Source organism: Adiantum capillus-veneris, chromosome 9 (genome assembly GCF_014529385.1).
Source record: "Adiantum capillus-veneris isolate H3 chromosome 9, ASM1452938v2, whole genome shotgun sequence".
Lineage (NCBI taxonomy): Eukaryota > Viridiplantae > Streptophyta > Polypodiopsida > Polypodiales > Pteridaceae > Adiantum > Adiantum capillus-veneris.
The window spans coordinates 19663296-19683608 of NC_140939.1; the positions used below are offsets into that span (position 1 = coordinate 19663296).

Below are 20313 nucleotides of genomic sequence, written 5' to 3' on the forward strand. Positions count from 1 at the left end.
TTTGGCAAGCACTGTTTGAGAATCTTAGTACTAAACTGAGTTTCTCTTCAACTTATCACCATGAGACGGATGGCCAAAGTAAGATAATAAATTCCACAATGTTGGATTTACTTAAGTCTTATGTCTCAGAAAGACAATCAGATTGGGAACGGTACTTGCCTCTAGTGGAATATGCATCCAATAACACTGTACATTCTACTACCGGTAAGGCTCCTTTTGAGATCATTTATGGTAAGCCAATCCTTCCACCAATCCTCTTGACAAAGCATAAGATATTTGCAGCCGATGAGTTTGTCCGAGATTTGGACACAGCCTATGGGCAAGTGAAGAGAGCCATACTCCGCTCTCAAGACACGCAAAAGCAATCTGCGGATAAACGCACAAGAAATCTAGATTTACATCTAGGTCAATACGTCCTACTCAAGTTTGAGAAGGCCAAACTGAAGAAGCAGACAGTCCATAAAGGGAAAGTGGTTAAACTTTCTAATCATTACTATGGGCCCTTCAAGATCATAGACCAAGTTACTGATGTTGCTTTCCATGTAGAACTGCCACATAACTTGAAGATTCATAATGCTTTCCATGTTAGTTTACTTCGACCTTATGTTGGGCCGCCTCCGAGTACTCCAATTGTAGAAGATCCTCCTGAGGTGGATGAGACAGAAAAAATACTTCAGGATCAGATTGTTCATCATCAGGAGCGCCAACTAAAGTCTGATAAAATAACCAGGAAGTATTTAGTTAAGTTCAAGAACTACTCTTCCTTAGATGCTCGATGGATGGTTGAGAATGAGTTAGCCCCTTATCCGGAGATTTTGGATGGATATATAGAAGCACTATAGTTGAGGTCAACTGTTTAGAAGTCACAGAGATGTTGCAAATCTGCCTATTACTGAAACTAATTTCTATTAATGAAATTAATATTTATTCTCTTCGTGCACATTTGAACTAATTAAGTTAAGTCAGGGAGTAAAGGAAAGGGGCACCTTTTTGTTGGCTGCCTCTAGGTGCGCGGCCAACTGTGCCTCTTGTCATGCGTGGTACCAATTAATGGCATCACCGGCAAGGTACATGGCTGCCGTCAAAACCTTGCTATTCCCTATCTTCTTAGTTGTCGCAAAATAAGCATTAAATTGATGCAACCAAGAATGAGTAACACTAGCATCCATCTTACCGTCATACTTATTGAAGGTGATCTTCTCTGTGTGACGGGGTTGTTGGAGTTCAAGTCTCTGCTACTTGATGAACCACCAACATCTTTGGCCGGCTCGGCTTTTGAGGTGAGTACTTATAGGACCAAGTCTTGCATGCATTGGTCTCTCTGCGCTTCACGCTCTAACTCCAAGGCCGCTCGTCTGTCTTCGGCCGCCACTCGATGGGCTTCGCGTGTTTGCTCACGCTCAAGCTCAATAGCTGCCTTTCTTTCTTCGGCCGCCAAGCGCGCTTGATCACGCTCACACTCCAAGGCTACCCTTTTCTCTTCGGCCGCCAAGCGCGCTTGCTTGCGCTCACGCTCCAAGTCGGCCTTTCTTTCTGCTTTTCTTTTTTCACGCTCGCGATCTAATTCTGCTTTTCTTTCTTTGCGCTCACGCTCCAAGGCAGCGCGTTGCGCTTCTTGTTGTAACACCAAAGCCTCCATAGGATTTGGTGCAATCCTTGGCGTAGATGGGGAGGGAGGAGGGTCGGAAAAACCTCCTGGTGGGAAAAATTCTTCTTCGTCACTTCCATGCTCATCACCTCCATGCGAAGTATCCATTCCGCTTCGGGTGATGACCATACACTAAAGTCTTGGGTTCTTAAGTTCACGAGGAACTTGGGTTCTTGGGTTCTTGAGTTCTTGAGTTCTTGAGGTTCTTCTTTCGCTTGCAATCTGTGTTAGAGAAGGAGCTTCTCTTACCCAAGCTCTTCTCTTTCCCGCGGACGCACCCCTTGGCGGCCTTACGCTCACACCAAGGTTGCTTTTTACTACCTCACGTTGATTGGCCGGCCGCTAAGTGCACGGTCCGCTCTCAATGAGTGAAAAGAGAAACAAGGGGAGGCTGGATAAAACCTTCTTTCTTGGGTTTCCTATCACTCTTCAAAAACACGATTAGGAACCGACACACCCAAGTGGACTTGGGTTACGTGCGACCGCAACAAGCAAAACAAATTATGTGGTTCTTTCCTTGAGTGATACAGAACACTGTCAAAGCTCTAGTACCAATGTAAGGTGCAACGGATGTGAATGTTGAACTTTGCTCAAGATGAGTACTCCGAACTGTGCTCAAGGGTTCCTTTTACTTACAGAAGGGAGAGCCTTCCGTTCCTTTAGTGAGAGAGTGCAAATAACAAAGTGGTAAACACTGTGAATGAAGGTGTTGAGACTGAGAGATAGAGAGAGAAGAATACGACACCAGAATGTTTTCAAACCCTCCTCCAAGGGCCCCTCTCTCGATGGCCAGAGAAGTTTTTTCTTTTGATTGCACAAATCTCTACAATGGCCTAAATGCAATGGTCTTGCCGACGATAATGAGACAACGAGACGGGCTAAAAATTGAAAACGCTAGGGGCTGAAATCTGCAAATCTTGTATCTGCCGAATAGCTGGCTGAATCTACAAACGCTGGCTTATCTGACCGTGCGGCGAGGATCTGCTGCGGGAAGGTGGGATCTACGAGGTTTGGGGGCTGCAGTGCGGAGTCTAACTGCTGAAAATGATGCAATGAATGGTTCTGTCGCCGAGAATCTGCAAACGTTGATGGTAGTTTGCAAATGCAAAAACGCTAGGCTGATCTGCTATCTGCTGCAAAAACGCTAGGGAATCTACTCTGAAACTGTTAACGCCAGGCTGATCTGCAAGTCAAAAAACGCTGCAGCTGATCTGCAATTGCTGAAAACGCTAGGCTGTTCTGATGGCTGAAAAACGCTAGGAGTTCCTGCCGAGGGTCTTGCTGAGAAGGTGCACTGTCAAAACTTGCTTCTCTGCTCCCTCTTTTGCCAGAAAGTGCTAGCGCTAGGTTTCTTATATAGTGACTTACCAAAATTGCCCTACCCAGTTTCCCAACAAGGTTACATATTAATAATAAGTGAAAAATGGCTAAAATAGGGAAATTAGGTCTGTGCACTGTAAAATGCTCCTGATGGAATCTGATGGTACTGTTGATGATCATGCTGTACGCAACCAAAGGATATGCAACTACTCTAAGTGTCTAGACATGCACGGTCTGCGAACAGACTCACAAAGGTGTCAGAACACTTCTTAAGCTAACTGAACCCTTGTCATGAAGTAGCTTGTCCACGTATACATAGGGTTAGATGTGCACGTGACATGACTCCCCTCTTGTGCAAGCCCGCTGCACTAGATTCACCCATGCTGAAATCGGGGCTCTATCACAGTAGACTATGCTGAACCGAATGCTTCAAAATAAAGTTCCAAAATCTGAGGAGTATCTACTAGGTCCTCCTCCTCCATCCACTTTGCATCCAATGCAGGATAGTTCTTGAAATTAACCACCGCATAATCACTTTACCTTTAATCTTTCTATCTTTATGTGCCAATATTTGTTCCGGAACGAGTATCTTCTTGCTTTCCTCCACTTCAGGTTGCTTATCTGGCTCTCCATCATCGGGCACATCGCCTTTAAAAGGCTTCAAGAGACTCACATGAAAAGCATTCTGAATTCTCCAAGTATTGGGTAGCTTTTGTCTAAAGGAGACATCATTTACCTTTTGTTTTATCCGGAAATATCCATACTGTCTCATGCTAAGGTTTGGAAAAAGCCGCTCCTTTCCCTTTTTCTTCTCAAGCGTGCCTTCTCAAAACGTAAGAGCACCCAATCGTCTTCCTTTAATTTCAAATCGCAATAGTGTCGATCTGCTGCCTTCTTGTGTCTTTCCTGAGACTTTGCTAAAACCTTTCAAAAACTTATCTTTCGTACTTAGGAAGGGTGGAACCTTCATAGCACCTTCAATAATCTCAAATGGCGCCTTCCCTGTCAAAGAGTAGATCGTGTTATTGTAGGCAAATTCCACCAAGGGCAAAAACTTTTCCAATTGAGTCTTTTGATCAGAAATGTAAGACTTCAATAAATCCAGAACGACTGAATTTGCAATCTCAGATTGCCCATCTGTCTGCGGGTGGAAAGATAACGAGAACTGCAACCGTGTGCCAATGTTCTCCCAAACAGCCTTCCAAAACAAACTCGTAAATCGGGGATCTTTGTCAGAGACTATTGTCTCAGGCATGCCATGTAATCTGAATATCTAGGCAATGAACAGTCTCGCTAAATGGTCCGGCTTGACTGTTTTCTTCACTGGAATGAAATGAGCTTGCTTGCTAAATCTGTCAATAACAGTCCAGATACCATCGTGCCCACTCTGTGTCTTCAGGAGATCAAAAATAAAATCCATTGCACTACTTTCCAAGGACGGGTGGGAATGGGTAAAGGCTATAGTAAGCCTTGTTCCTTATGGCTGTCAAACTTGACCTTCTGGCATACTAAACAATTGCGAACAAAGCCGGTCACACCCTTCTTGAGTCTCGGCCAAAAGAAGTAACGCTCCATACCTTTCAAGGTGGTGTCAATGCCGCGGTGACCCGTAAAAAGTGGGCAATGGCACTCAGTCAGAACCTTTTCCCTCAATGGCTGTGTAACGCACGACATTGTTTTCTTCATCAAGTAGCCATCCCGTATGGAATATCCCGCTACTACCTCCCCACTCTGTATTCGAGTGAATACATCAGAAAAATCTAGATATGTGGCGTACTCATCAACCATGTCCTCGAAGTCTATGATGAATCGTGGAAATAGCCAAGACTAACAACTTCCGGGACAAAGCATCTGCCACCAAGTTCTTCTGTCCCTGAACATGGACAATCTGGAAGTGAAACTGTGACAAGATGTTAGCACACCCCATCTGCTTTTCCGAAATCTGCTTCTGTGACAAGAAGTAGCGTAAACTCTGATGATCAGTGAAGATAGTGAAATCGGCTTCGAGTAGATAATGTCGCCACTGAGTAAGAGCATGGATCACGGCCAATAGCTCTTTCTCATAAATCTGTGCTTCAATTCAAGCCTTGAAAACAATCGTCTTTCATAGGCAGTCACATGGCCTTCTTGAATTAAGACCTCTCCCAGACTACGATTACAAGCATCACAATATACTTCGAATGGCTTTTGCAAGTCTGGCAAAGCCAACACTGGTCCAGTAGTCAGTTTTTTTCTTTAAGTGTCTGAAAGGCAGTCACCTCTGTGGATCCCCACAAGAAAGGGACTCCTTTCTGTGTCAAAATGTGCAAAGGGGAAGCTGCCTCTGCAAGCTTTCAAATGAACCACCCATAGTAAGAACAGAAGCCCAAGAAGCTTCTAATTTCATGAACATTCTTCAAGTTAGGCCAATCACGGATAGTGTCACTTTTGGCCAGATCCATCTGTACCCTTTCTGTTGAAACGATGTGTCCCAAGAAAATGTATCTCAGGCAAGAAAAACTCGCTCTTTTTCACATTTATAAGCAATTTATGCTTCCTCGGTGTCTGGAAAACCCACAAATGATCGGTATTCTCTGAAAATCCAAAAAGACGTCCTGAAAGCTGTCTTGTAGATGTCTCTGGGAGAAATACAGATCTGATGATAATCACTCTTCATATCAATTCGGCAAGTAGACTCTGAAGTCTATTCGAGTATATCATTGATCCTCGTAATGTGGAAATCTGTTCTGGTTCATTGTTTCTTTATCTTGGTCTCGGCTAACGCTATAAGGTGGTCGGTTCGGTGGTGTACTACCACGAATCAATCATGTGATCTTCACGACGTAAAGGAGGAAACTCGCTTTGTACGCCTTTAGAGAAACAGTCAGCCTCTATTGCAAAAAAATCTTGTCGTTTCTTTTCGAGGTCAAACATACTCGACCTTCAATCATCATTCAGTTCTCACAAGAAAAATCGAGTAAAGAAACTGAATTTCATCAAGTACAATCTCTTTGCTGTGCATTTGTCAAAGTCGCTTTCTCAGTCCGATAGTCAACCACGGCGTTGTTCTTGTGGTACCAAGGGATTTCAAGGAGGACGTCACAACCTTCCTAAGGGCATTACGTAGAAGTCCTCGTGTCCTAAATACCTCTGACATTGCAAACGAAGTTTGCCAATGATCGGTGTAATGGCAACATCCAGTCCGGGTGCCGCTAGAACTGCCTCCGCCTATGGTCTCAGCCTGTCGGACGTAATTCCAAATCGAGCCGCCAATTCAAGAAGTTGGCCTTGGCTCCTCCATCAAAGAAAAATGAGGGCTTCCTGATCTTTCACTTTGCCCCAAGGGCGGCAAAGTTTTGTACTTTTTGTTCGTCTGATTCGGTTCAGACCCCAGTCAATGTGGTACCAGTTCTGCTTTCATCTTTCCTTTTCTTCTGCACTCGGCTGCTGATCTGTGACTCTCAAGTTTATCTTCTGGTGATCCTTTGAGTTTTGGTCCATCTCTTTCTGCATGTACAGGTTCCGCTTTTCTGCACTCGTCTGTCCTTTCAGCTTTCCTCCCTACCTGAGAGGAGAAGCAATGGCTACATGCCATCGCGAGTAAATCTTATCAATCAAGTGATTCTTCAGGTGTCCCGTCAATCTCAGGTCCCTAGAGTACTTAATCAATTTGTTTATACATATGTGAATCTGCAATTGACATTTGTAGTCCATTCTTACAAACTTGTCCGAAAAAAAAAATTGCCCAAATCTTCATTCTTTTCTTCAATTCCCGTGCCGGATCTTCAACTTTTCTTTGCCTTCCCACTGAGAGGTGTCATCTCTGTCACATTCTTCGCGAGAACCCATGTGTAACTTGGGATTCTTTATGGATTTATGTCCTGTAAGACAGAGCTATGAAGATGGGAGCGCGCCCGATGCGCGATGTATGAAGGGTGGGAGTGGCTAGTGAGTTTCGGGTCAAGACACGAAGATTCTTTCCCAAAAGCTGTGTGCGCTGCAAAAAGGATCGGATCCTCCGTAGAAGAAGAATCTTTGTGTTCAAATACCACTGTAACAAACTTGGACACCCCAAGTCTAGATTCTACCGCGACACAGCAAAGATTCGCTTCAAAAAAATTCACAAAAGACGACACGGCCCGGCAGAGTTCCATGCCCAGAGGTATTGGCCCCAAAGATTGGCACTCCTTTCGGTATTTCTTTTTATATTAATCTTTGAGCAAAGTACAACTCCTACGGCGGATGCTCGCTCTTAGACACTGCGTCCAAATGCTCTACAGAGTGAGCCCCCTCGGATTCATTATAAAGGTTATAATGGATGCTAAAAGCAGAGCCCCAAAAGCTTCAAACTCAAAAGCAAAGTTCCCAAAAGCAATTGACTTCCAAAAATTGCTAAAAACAGTCAATGCATATTACGGAAAATCCGTACAACTGTAAGCGGATTTCACGAACATCCGTACGCTGCCACATCAGCATGTCAGCGTAATTCCGGGCTATCCGTACAGTGCCACATCAGCCTGTCGGCGCATTATCCGAAAAACTGTCACGTCACCAATTGCAGGGTTTGTCCGAGGGTCAGCCACGTCACCAATTTGTGACATACCCCCCTCTTGAAAGAATTTAATCGCCCTCGATTGTGCCTATAAAACAGACAGAGGCCATAAACTGACTTAGTAGACACTGACTGTTAGTACCGACGCACTAGACACAACACATCTAGCACATGTACCAATCGATAGTCACATCATCGGACATCACATGACAAATCACATTAAAATTCAATCCAAATCTCAAACCATGATTAATCGGCAACGTATTTAGTAATCACATCTAGATCCAGTCGGGACCTCACAGATGCCCGATTAACTAATCATTATTGCAATCATGTCTATAGAGGTTTATGAGACCGAAATGCTTTAGTCATTTCGTCTTTCAGTTCCTGCACTCAAACAAGTCAAGTACAAATCAGTCATTTTCAAGTGATGCCAAGGCATGATGACATCTCTTGCATGTTCATCAGTTTTTTCATGTAAGATTCCGCCTTTGGCTCCCTAAATGTTCTGAGAACCACGCTCCAGAGAAGGTGACGTCAAACTGTTGTTCAACTCAAGGGCTTGATGGGTGTCCTGCTCTGATAACACTGTAACAAACTTGGAAACCCCAAGTCTAGATTCTATCGCGACACAGCAGAGATTCACTTCACAACAATTCACAAAAGACGACACGGCCCGGCGTAGTTCTATGCCCAGAGGTATTGGCCCCAAAGACTGTCGCCCCTTTCGGTATTTCTTTTTATATTAATGTTTGAGCAAAGTACAACTCAAATGGGTGCTCGCTCTCAGACTCTGTGTCTAGATGCTCTGCAGAGTGAGCCCCTTGGGTTCATTATAAAGGTTACAAGAGATAGTAAAAGCAGAGCCCCAAAAGCTTCAAACTCAAAAGCAAAGTTACCAAAAGCAATTGACTTCCTAATCTTTTAAAGACAGCCAGCGCAATTTACGGAAAATCCGTACAGCTATCAGCGGATTTCACGAACGTCCGTACGCTGCCACGTCAACATGTCAGCGTAATTCCCGGATGTCCGTATAGTGACATGTCAGCGCATTTTCCGAAAAATTGCCACGTCACCAATTGCAGGGTTTGTTCGAAGGCCAGCCACGTCACCAGTTTGTGACACTGGACATGAACCTCTTGTGTCACTTGCACATCTAGCCCTATGTGCATGTAAACAAGCTACTTCATGACAAGGGTTCAGGTCAGCTTAGGAAGTGTTACGGCACCTTTGTGAGCCTGTGCGCAGGCCGTGCATGTCCAGGCACTTAGAGTAGTTGCATTTCCTCTAGTTGTACACAGCATGATCATCAGATTACAGCGAGTACCCATCAGGAGCATTTTATAGTGCACAGAACCCATTTTTCCTATTTTAGCCATTTTTCACTTATTATTATTAAGTGACTTTGTTGGGAAACTGGGTAGGGCAATTTGGCTAAGCAGATATATAAGAAAAGCTAGCGCTAGCACTTTCTGGCAGAAGAGGCAGCAAAGACCCAGTTGTCTATCAGTGCACCTTCTCAGCAAGACCCCCAGTGGAACAACCTAGTGTTTTCAGCCATCAAGAAAAGCCAGCGTTTTTCAGCCATTGCAGATCAGCCCCAGTGTTTTGCAGTTGCAGATCAGCACGGCATTAGCAGATTCCCTAGCGTTTTTGCAGCAGACAACAGATCAGCCTAGCGTTTTTGCATTTGCAAATTTCCCTCAGCATTTGCAAATTCCCAGAGACAAGTACCCCATTAGCATCAGCGTTTTGCATTTTTAACAGTCAGACTCCGTCCGCAACCCCCAAACCTCGCAAATCTCACCTTCCTGCAGCAGATGCTTGCCGCACAGTCAAATCAGCCAGAGTTTGCAGATTCAGCCCGCTATTCACAGATTTCAGCATCTGCGTTTTCAGCGCATCGTCGTCATTGCCGTTGTCACCAACATAGAGTCAAAATTCAGCAGATACAAGATTTGCAGATTTCAGCCTTTAGCGTTTTCAGTTTTTAGCCTGTCTCGTCATCGTCGTCGTCATCGTCCTCGACATCATCGGCAAGACCATTGCATTCAGACCATAGTAGAGATTTGTGCAATCAATAGTAGACCTCTCTCGCCATAGAGAGTGGGGCCCTTGGAGGAGGGTTTGACAACAATCTGGTGTCATATTCTTCTCTTTCTATCTCTCAGTCTCAGCACCTTCATTCACAGTGTTTACCACTTTGTTTGTGATCATTTGCACTCTCTCACTAAAGGAACGGAAGGCTCTCCCTTCCATAAGTAAAAGGAACCCTTGAGCACAGTTCGGAGCACTCATCTTGAGCAAACTTCAACATTCACTTCCGCTGCACCTAACATTGGTATCAGAGCTTTGGCAGTGTTCTGTATCGCTCAAGGAAAGAACCACAATTTTTTTTTTTGCTTGTTGCGGTCGCATGTAACCCAAGACCACTTGGGCATGTAGATTCCTAATCGTGTTTTTGAAGAGTGACAGGAAACCCAAGAAAGAAGGGCTTGTCCAGCCTCCCCTTGTTTCTCTTTTCACTCATGAGAGCGGACTGTGCACCACTTAGCGGCTGACCAATCGATGTGAGGTAGGAAAAAGCAACCTTGGTGTGAGCGCAAGGCCGCCAAGGGGTGCGCCCGCAGGAAAGAGAAGAGCTCGAGTAAGAGAAGATCCTTCTAACACAGATTGCAAGCAAAAGAAGAACCTCAAGAACCCAAGTTCCTCGTGAACTTAAGAACCTAAGATCTCAGTGTATGATCATCACCCGAAGCGGAATGGATACTTCGCGTGGAGGTGATGAGCATGGAAGTGGAAAAGAAGAATTTTCCCACCAAGAGGTTTTTTCGACCCTCCCCCTTCCCCATCCACGCCAAGAATTGCACCAAATCCTATGGAGGCTTTGGTCAAGATGATAATGGACATGATGATACGACAAGAAGCGCAACACGCCGCCTTGGAACGTGAGTGCAAAGAGAGAACGGCAGTCTTAAGAGCGTGAGCGTGAGCAAGCGCGCTTGGTGGCCGAAGAAAAAAAGGAAAAATTGGATCGTGAGCGCGAGAAAAGAAAGGCAATCTTGGATCGCAAGCATGAAGAAAGAAAAGCAGAATTGGATCGCGAGCGCAAAGAAAGAAAGGCCGACTTGGTCGCATGCACAAAGAAAGAAGAGCCGAATTGGATCGCGAGCGCGAAGAAAGACGGTTAGCCTTTGAGCGTGTGCGCGAGCAAGTGTGCTTGGCGGCCGAAGAAAGAATGGAAGCCCTAGAGCGTGAGCACGAACAAGCGTGCTTGGCGGCCGAAGACAGAAGGGTAGCCTTGGAGCGTGAGCGTGAGCAAGCGCGCTTGGCGGCCAAAGATAGACAAGCACGGAGAGACCAACACATGCGAGAGTTGGTCCCACTATTTTCTAACGTGCAGACACAAATTGCAAAGAATCAGGAGAAGGAGACTCTCTCAGTCTTGTCTTCTCCAAAGCACAATACACATGATTTGCATGATAATGATAAGCATGATGAATTGCATGATCAATATGTGATTATTCATGAGCATGATGATTTGCATGATCAAGATGTGATTTGTCACAAGGCGGGCACCACGTGCCAATAGAAAAGAACAGACTGAACAAACTTTTAGCACTTCAATGACAACTGATCTGAAAGAGAGAGAGACGACACGCAACACGGAGTGGCAGAATTCCACCCCAGAGAGTGTTGGCCCCAAACCTTGGCGCCCCTTTCGGTATTTCTTTATATTGCATCATCAAAGTACAAGCCGGTACTCCAGACTCTGCACCTTCTCCAGGAAGCATGCCAGAGAATCAGCCCTAGCCTCATATTTAAAGCCCTTGGCCTGAAAAGCAGTTACAGTAAAAAGCCTTTAAAACTCAAAAGCTTATGGTCCAAAAGCAAAGCCAAAAAGCTGCCAGCATAAATCACAGAAATCCGTACAGCCTTCCACGTCATCAACCAACGCAATTTTCGGAAATCTCCTTGCTGCCCTTAGTGTTAGGGTTAGGGTTTCTGCAGTTTTAAGGTTTTTGGCAACAGAATTAGGGTTTTCAGGTTTTAGGGTTAGGGTTTCCAGAATTAGGGTTTCTGGCAGAAATTAGGGTTAGGGTTTCTGCTCTCGGGCAGCCACGTCATCACTTTTGTGACAGTTTAGGCCCCTCGACCACATCTATAAGTTGGCTCCATTCTTTAGGCTTTGACACGGCAGTTTGTTACATCTCCCCTTCTTGAAAAAGAGTAATCGTCCGCGATTACAGCATATCTGCAAAACAACTCAAGTTAGCTCAAAAATTTCCAAGAGTCATTCCGAGGGACATTCTGAGGAACAATCAGTTTGCTCTTTTGATCAAGGAGTTAGCTTCTCCTTTCTGCTCTTTTGATCAAGGAGTTAGCTTCTCCTCTCGGCTGTTTTGATCAAGGAGTTAGCTTCTCCTTTCTGCTCTTTTGATCAAGGAGTTAGCTTCTCCTTTCGTCCAAATCGGAACTCTTGATATTCCGGTGTAGTAAAATTAGCCATCACACCCAGACCGTACAAATCTTCCACGGGTTTCTTGATGCACTAAAATTACATACCCAGGCAATCTCATCCAATTAGGAATTTTCAGTAGTTGGCACATCACAATGCAACACAAATGCTCACATATGCATGTTACAAGACATAGAAACATAAAGCCACCGATGAACACTCCTCCCGCATAACCTAACAAGGTCCAAGCCGGGAGATATTCAAGGACTCCCTCATCACTCCTCCCGCATAACCTAAAAAGGTCCGGGCCGGGAGATATAGAGGCCTTTTACAACCAGACGCCCCCCAGACCGCAGCCTGCGTCGTTTGGAGGTGCTGAAAGAAACCACTGCTCAGACTTCTTAATACTCCTCCCGTATCACCATCCAGGTCCGGGCCGGGAGTCACAACAACAATTATTTTACAAGCATACAACCAAACGCTCCCCAGGCATTGGCCTGCGTCGTTCGGAGGTTTTCAAACATACAACGAAACGCTCCCCAGGCATCGGCCTCTGCGTCGTTCCGAGGTTCAAACAATACCAAAACAGTATTTCTCACTTCTCCACCCGGGAGTAAAATCACCAATCGTTGAAACCAATATCAAACCAAAGTCAAACAATTCAAATCGGCACCAAAACAAGTTCAAAACAGACACCATCCATTTCAAACAAATTCCAAATAGGATCACCAAACAAGTTCTCAAACAGATTTCAAACTTAAAAAGAAATCTCGACATGGAAAGTCAATTGACTTTCCATCCTGAAACCTGCACCAAAAATTAGGGTTAAGTTCATCCTATAGGGTCGTAGCCAAGCACAGCTCTTGGACAAACAGTGTTTCTTTGGCGGCGATGGTAGTCCCAAGATAGCAATCGCACTGGACCTCCAAGGTCATTTGATCGTGAAGAGACATCTACTAGGAGATGTCAAGAAATTTCAACATATAATCTGCTAGGGTTTCCATGGCAAGCATTTCAGGATACCCCACTCTGCCAGAAGTTGCACTACGAAGAAATGTGTCAGAAACGATGACCCGTAAAAGGTGGATAGTGGCATTCAGTCATAATCTTTTCCCTCAACGGCTGTGTAATGCACAATATGGTTTTCCTCATCAAGTATCCAACCCGAATGGAATATCCCGCTATTGTCTCCCCATCTCGTATCCGTGTGAAAACGTTTGCGAAATTTGTATCTGCGGCATACTGGTTGACCATATCCTCGAAGCTCCTATGGTGAATCGCGGAAATAGCCAGAACCAACGGCTTCCGAGACAAAGCATCTACCACCAAATTCTTATGTCCCTGAACAAGGACAATCTGGAAGTGAAACTGTGACAAGATGTTCGCCCACCGCATCTGTTTTTCCGATAGCTGCTTCTGTGACAAGAAGTAGCGTAAACTTTGATGGTCTGTAAAGACAGTAAAATCCGCTCCGAGTAGGTAGTGCCGCCACTGAGTAAGAGCATGGATAACCGCCAAAAGCTCTTTCTCATAAATCTGTGTTGTCAATTCCGGCCTTGAGAACAATGGGCTCTCGTAAGCAATGACATGGCCTTCTTGCATTAAGACCGCACCCAGACTACGACCACAAGCATAGTTTTTTCCAGACGCGTTCGATTGGGCAATCGGGCTTCCTCACGCGTCTACGTATGGTTGCCGCATGGTATCCGTTTCCGGACGTGAGCTATTTTTTGACAGGCTGTCAAAATTCCCCCAATTTCTCAAATGTGGCCCAAAACACCTCTGCGCGATTTTATTAAAACCTGCAGATTTTCCGTTTCTGCACACAACGTCCCGATTGAAGCTTGAGAGTCGAGAGGACTCAAGTCCGCGAGCCGGAAGCCCTACCCAGTGCCCACACACTCTCCCGCACGCAGCTGATTCTTCACCTACGCCCTCCGTTACTCGTGAGGCCTCCACTTTGTCAAGGTTTGCAGTGTGCACCTTGCAAGTTTGCAGAATCCAAATGGGCCGAGTGAAGCGTCCCGAATGGCAGTATGTAGAACAATTGAAGCCTCAAAAGAAAGGGCAATTTACATGTAAATGCAAGTATTGTAGGCATACTTGGGATGGAAGTCCCTCCCATATTCGTGCACATTTATTGTCCCTCTCTGGCTGTGGTGTAGGCCCATGTGACAGTGTGCCATAGGACATCAAAGAGGTGGTCACAAGATTGCATGTAGATGTACAGAATGATGGGAAGGACCCAAATGCATTTGTAGATGCCTTGGTGGATGATTTGGGAGGTAATGCCTCTGCCTCAGGCTCAATGAGTACACATGCATCAAGGAGTGCTCATGTACGAGCCACTGGGACTTCGGCTTCCAAATCAAATGTGGGGTCCTCGAGTAAGAAGAGGAAGGTTGCACAAGGGCCCTTGGCAATTGCATTTAGCTTGCAAGCACGCAAGCAAGCAGATCAAGCCTTGCGCAGGTTTTTTTATGCAGAGGACATTCCTGAATGGAAAGTGCGGAGTCCTTTCTTTTTGGAAATGGTCAAGGCAATTGGACAAGTTGGTCCATCTTATGTGCCTCCCACATACAATGCTTTGCGCACCACATAGTTAAATGATGAGGTCAAATGCATTGGTCATGAGATCATGGGTGTGCGCGAGAAATGGAAAAAACATGGATGCACAATTGTATGTGATGGATGGTCTGACACTAAAAGCAGGTCTATCATTAACTTTCTTGCATGCTCTATACATGGTTCTGTGGTTTTGAAATCTGTGGACACATCTGGGGAGACAAAGACATCAGAATTTATTTTCAAGCAGCTTAAGGATGTGATTATTGGGGTAGAACCCTCCAATGTTGTGCAGGTATGCATGGACAATGCAACTAATTGTGTTGGGGCCGGGCAAATGGTGGAAGAGAAATGGAAACACATTTTTTTCACGAGATGTGCATGCCATTGCTTGGACCTCTTGTTTGAGGATATTGGGAAGCTCCCTTGGATTGCAAAAATTCTTGAAGATGCAACAAAGGTTGTCACATTTGTCACAAGGAAGTCCACTGTCTTGGCATTCTTTCGAATGCTTAGCAAGAAGGAATTGTTGAAGCCATCGGCCACTCGATTTGCCTACTACTTCATCATGTTGGCTAGTCTTGTGGATGAGAGATGTATTCAAGGTGTGCGTAGGCTTATGATTGATGCAAAATTTGTGAAAATGAAGGCATCCAGGACTGCAAAGGCTATAGTGGTCTCGGACATTGTGTTTAATGCATCCTTTTGGCAAGAGGCCAAGATGATTTTGAAGATTTGTGCTCCCATCTTGAAGATACTTTGTTTGGCTGATAGGGAAGGAGCCACCATGGGGCTTGTGTATGAGCTTATGGATCGCATGGTTGAGCAAATTCAAAACATGCAAGGTATTGATGCGGCAAGGATGCAAGAGATCAAGGACCTATGCGTTGATAGATGGAATATGATGCACACACCATTGCATGCTATGGGATACTTGTAGCATCCTATATGGCGAGGAAGAGGGCAATTCAATGATAGTGAGGTTCATGACGGGTGGATGACATTTTTGGACAGGTATACCAAGGGTGATTTGACCATGCAGGGTACCCTCATTGATGAGTTGGACACTTTCCTCACTGAAAGAAAGTCATTTGCTCATCCTATTGCAAAGGATCCAAAGAGAATGCAAGAGGGTGTAAAATGGTGGGAGACTTTTGGGGCTTGCACCCCCACATTGCAGACTCTTGCACTTAAGGTGCTTTCTCAAGGGACATGTGTGTAAGGTGCAGCGGAATGAATGTTGTATTTTCTCAAGATTAGTGATCTTTATTGCTCAAGGTTCCTTTTAGTTCTTAAAGAAAGAGAGAGCTTTCCGTCTTGTAGAGTGTTGCGGTCACGAACAAAGTGAGTGGATGTTGTGCGTGCAAATGAATGAGACTGAGAGAAGGAGAGAGAAGAGATACGACACCGAGAGGTTTGTAAAACCCTCCTCCGAAGGCCCCACTCTCGTCAGCGAGAGTGGTCTACTTGATTGCACAAATGCGTACAATGCAGATGCAATGGACTGATGCAATGGGACTATGCCGGTGACGACGACGGTGATGATGACGGCAACTTAGGCTGAAATCTGGGATCTTCTTGACGCTGAATTTCTTGGACTGTTTCAAGGCTGAAAATGGACTGTTTTGGCTGCGTTTCTTTAGTTGAAGATGGGGGAACAATCTGCAACTGAATGGGGTGGTTCTGTTATCGATTCATAGGCTGAAAACTACTTTTCTTCAAGGCTGAAATTCCTGCTGTAAAAACGCTATCAAGACAGAGATCTGCTGGCGTTTTGAAGAAGGAAAAACGCTGCTGAATCTGGGGGGTCTATTCCCTGCTGAAAACGCTGGATGGCAGCAATGGGACTATGGCTGAAATCGCTGGTTTATTGCAGATCTAAGGGGCTGAATCCCTTGCAGTGATTAGGTGCTGAACACGATGCAAATCTGCAACACTATGCTGGCGTTAGTAAATCTGGGCTGCTGCTGTTGAAGAGCAAAAAATGCCAGGCATGAGGGAGCATGGAGGGCGATGACTGACTTGGGAAAACGCCAGCAATGCTGAGGTTCTGCTGTGGATGAAAACGCCAAGGGGAATGGGAGGATGGCGAGGATCTACTGCTGGGGGGGGGGGGGGGGGTTTTGTTTACTGCTGAGAAGTTGCCTGTTGAGCGGGGAGCTCCTGCTGCCTCTTCTGCCATTTAGTGCTAACTTGGGTTTGCTTATATAGAAACTTAGCAAAATTGCCCTACCTACTTTTGTAGGAAAGTCACTTAAAAATAATAAGTGAAAATCCCAATAAATAGGAAAATAGGCTAAATGCACTGGAAAATTCCCCTAACTGATGCTAATGGATTCTGATGGGAATTCCGATGATCATGATGTGTGCAATCGGAGGATATGCATCTATGCTAAGTGACTGGGCATGCACGGTCTACGAATAGACTCACAAAAGTGCCAGATCACTGCTAATCTAACTTGATCGGACTGACTGAACCCTGCTGTGGTGTAGCTTGTCCACGGACACATAGGGTTGGGATGTGTCACGTGACTGTGCCTCTCCATGTGAGAGAAATTGGAGCACCTTCTCTCTCATTCACACCAAGAGAAGAAATAGGTTACTTCCTGCTCATACCGAGAAGCTTGTCTACATACACACCAACTTGAGGCTCTTATGCAAGATCAAAGACGCGGCTATGAGAGAATGGAGGTGACATTGGAGATGCTTAACAAAGAGAAGGATGAGGAGCGCTTGCTTGAGTTGCAGGAGATTCAGGAGGCTATTACAGAGAACTGATGATGTTATGGAGTCTCTTCCGATTAGCATGCCCAGTGATATTGGGACTTCATGCTCCGTTGCTGAGGATGAGGCTTGGGATGAGGATGAGGATGAGGATGATGAGGGTGATGATGAGGAGGTGGCCTTTGATGAGAGTTAGAGCTCATTGCATTTTGCTCTAGCCTCGGTCCTGACTCCTCTTAGCTCTACTTATGTTTTGGATTCACTATTTAGCATCGAGCGGCTGGACTCCACCCTCTAGGCTCTATTTATGTTTTGTCATTTGAATTTTGGAGTACTCAGTATACAGTCTTGTTGGTTTTGGAGGCTCCATATTTTGCAATCTAGTATGATCATGATTCATTGATGTATCTATTGATAAGAGATCTTGATCTGTTTCTCGGCTCCCGACTCCTTGATTTAGCTCGATTCTACATTTTCTATGATGTTTTAATGCATTATGTGGCTTTTGGCTGCTCTCTAGAGTCTAGTGTTTTAATTTTAATTACTATTTGTTATGAGATATATATATATATATATACACTAATTTTTTAGTGCCGTATGGTATTCCACGTTGGAATCTTTGGGGGGTCTGAATCGGGCTTCTATACCCGCTTGAGTGAGATGCATGGTTGCCGCATGAAAAAACTATGACCACAAGCATCAAAATATACTTCAAATAACTTATGTAAGTCCGGCAAAGTCAAAACTGGTCCCGTAGTCAATTTCTCTTTCAATGTCTGAAAGGCAGTCACCTCTGTGGGTCCCCACGAGAAAGGAACTCCTTTCTGTGTCAAGATATGCAAAGGGAAAGCAACCTTTGCAAACTTTCGAATGAACCGCATGTAGTACGAACACAATCCCAAGAAGCTTCTAACTTCATGGATATTCTTCAAATCGGGCCAATCACGGATAGTCTCTATCTTGGCTGGATCCATCTGCACTCCTGCTACTGACACAATGTGTCCCAAAAACTGTATCTCTCGTAGGAAAAATTCACTTTTCTTTGCATTAATCACTAACTTGTGATCTCGTAATGCCTGAAAGACTTGAAGCAGATGATCTCTATGTTAAGTCTCATCCTTGGAGAAAACAATGATATCGTCAAAGAAAGTGCCAACAAATAGCCTGTACTCTTGAAAAATCCTGTCTATCATCCGGTTAAATGTCGCAGGAGCATTGGTTAGGCCAAAAGGCATTACCAAAAACTCAAATAACCCAAAAGTCGTCCGAAAGGCTGTCTTGTAGATGTCTCCCGGTGCGATTCAGATCTGATGATATCCACTTTTCAAGTCGATCCTGCTAAAGCACGAGGATCCCTGAAATCATTCAAGTATATCATCAATAGTAGGAATCGGAAATCTATTCTTGATAGTGACTTTGTTGAGAGCTCTATAATCGATGCACATTCTCCAAGGTCCATCTTTCTTCAAAACCAACAACACTGGAGAGCGATACAGTGAAGTATTAGGCTGGACAAGACCCTTTTCCAAGAGGTCTTTCACTTGGTTCTTAATCTCTTCGTTCTGGGCTCGGCTCACACGATAAGGTGGCCGGTTCGGTGATGTGCTTCCAGGTATCAGATCAATGGTATGATCTTTAGACAAGCGAGTGGTAACTCGCCTGGCAGGCCCTCTGAGAAGCAATCGGCATGAGAGTGGAGAAAATCTTAGCGTTCTATATCAAGTTCAGACATATTTGTCCTATCCTCATCACTCAACTCTTTCATAAAGATCTAGTAAACAAACAGACTGTATTTCATTAACTTTGAAATGGCCGAAGCCGATACAATAGGGACATACTCGCCCTTAAGTTTAATATCAAGTACAAAGGTTCTGCCCATCTCTGTGGTCAATGTCACTTTCCTCGCCCGATAGTCGATCACAGCGTTGTTCTTGTGGTACCAAGGAATTCCCAAGAGAAAATCACAACCTTCCAAAGGCATTATGTAAAAGTCCTCATGCCCCAAATACCCCTGACAATGCAACCGAAATTTGCCAATGACAGATGTAATGGCTACGTCCCTGCCGGGTGCCGCTAGAACTGCCTCCGCAAGTGGTCCCATCGGATCAGGAGTGATCCAACGTGCTGGGATCGTTACCCATGCAATCTGGAACCAGTCCTGTTTTCATCTTGCCTTTTCTTCCACGTTCCTCATCTGCTCTCGAACTCTCAGACCTTTCGTCATCCTTGTCGTTCTGTTCTTTCTGTGCCTTTTTAGGGCACTTCGCGGAGATATGTCCAGTTTCCCGCATCCAAAGCACTTCTCTTCCATGATGAAGCGAGCTCTCTTCTGAGGAGTGAGTTTGGGTCGTACATCTTTCTTTTCTGGGTTGCTCTTCCTCTTTCTACTTTCATTTGTCGAAGTCTGTTAGGCTTTGTGTCATGATCTCATCGGTGGGGTAGATCAAACTGCTTGAGTGAATGGCAAAACCCCGTTTCGCATGACTCATCAACTCCTGAAAGGAAGCTTACTTTTGTTCCAAGCAGTAATCTCAGATCTCTTTAGGAAGACCCAAGGTAAACCGCTCAATCTGTTCCTTGAACGAGATCTTCTTAAATGAAGAGGGGGTAGAAAAGAGCTCCAGAATCTCTCACAATAGGCGTCCACTGTATCCTTCTTGGTCATCCGAAGATGGTTCCAAGCACTTCGTATATCGCGTTCATACTCTCGAGTCAGCCAAGAAGAAATAAAAAGCCTCTTGAATTTCAACCATTTAACTGGTGCAGTCTTGTTTAATAGAATCGTGGACCACCAACTTCGAGCATTCCCCTTAAAGTAAAAGGCAGCTTCCCGAATCTTAGAGTGCTCTGAGTAACGCCCTCCCACAAAGCGATGTCAAACTACTGTACAAAAATAAGCCTTCGAAGCATCTCAATAACCGGAAAACGTGTCAAATTTAATTGACAGTCCACCTTCCTTAAGCTCTCAGACTTTCTTGCTTTTGTCTTCCAGAAAATCATACTGGTTGGCTTTGTAAAAATTCTTCTTCTTTTCATAAAAGTTGTTGTCATCCGAGTCCAAACTAG

General features: G+C 44.8%; 1 protein-coding gene across 1 annotated transcript; it reads left to right on the forward strand.

The window, feature by feature from the left end:
- Positions 1 to 14596: 14596 nt before the first annotated feature.
- On the forward strand, positions 14597 to 17443 carry LOC147450199 (uncharacterized). Its single transcript, XM_086520431.1, has 3 exons — positions 14597 to 15459; positions 15538 to 15666; positions 17272 to 17443. The coding sequence occupies exons 1-3, from the start codon at positions 14597 to 14599 to the stop codon at positions 17441 to 17443; spliced, it is 1164 nt and encodes a 387-aa protein (XP_086376557.1).
- The last annotated feature ends 2870 nt before the right edge of the window (positions 17444 to 20313 follow it).

Excerpts from the sequence above, each read along its gene's own strand:
- LOC147450199 (XM_086520431.1), top strand. The coding sequence starts at position 14,597 with ATGGGTGTGCGCGAGAAATGGAAAAAACATGGATGCACAATTGTATGT. Across the intron at positions 15,460-15,537 it reads TTGCATGCTATGGGATACTT|GTATACCAAGGGTGATTTGA; the intron begins GTAGCATCCTAT and ends ATTTTTGGACAG. Across the intron at positions 15,667-17,271 it reads ATGCAAGAGGGTGTAAAATG|GAGATTCAGGAGGCTATTAC; the intron begins GTGGGAGACTTT and ends CTTGAGTTGCAG.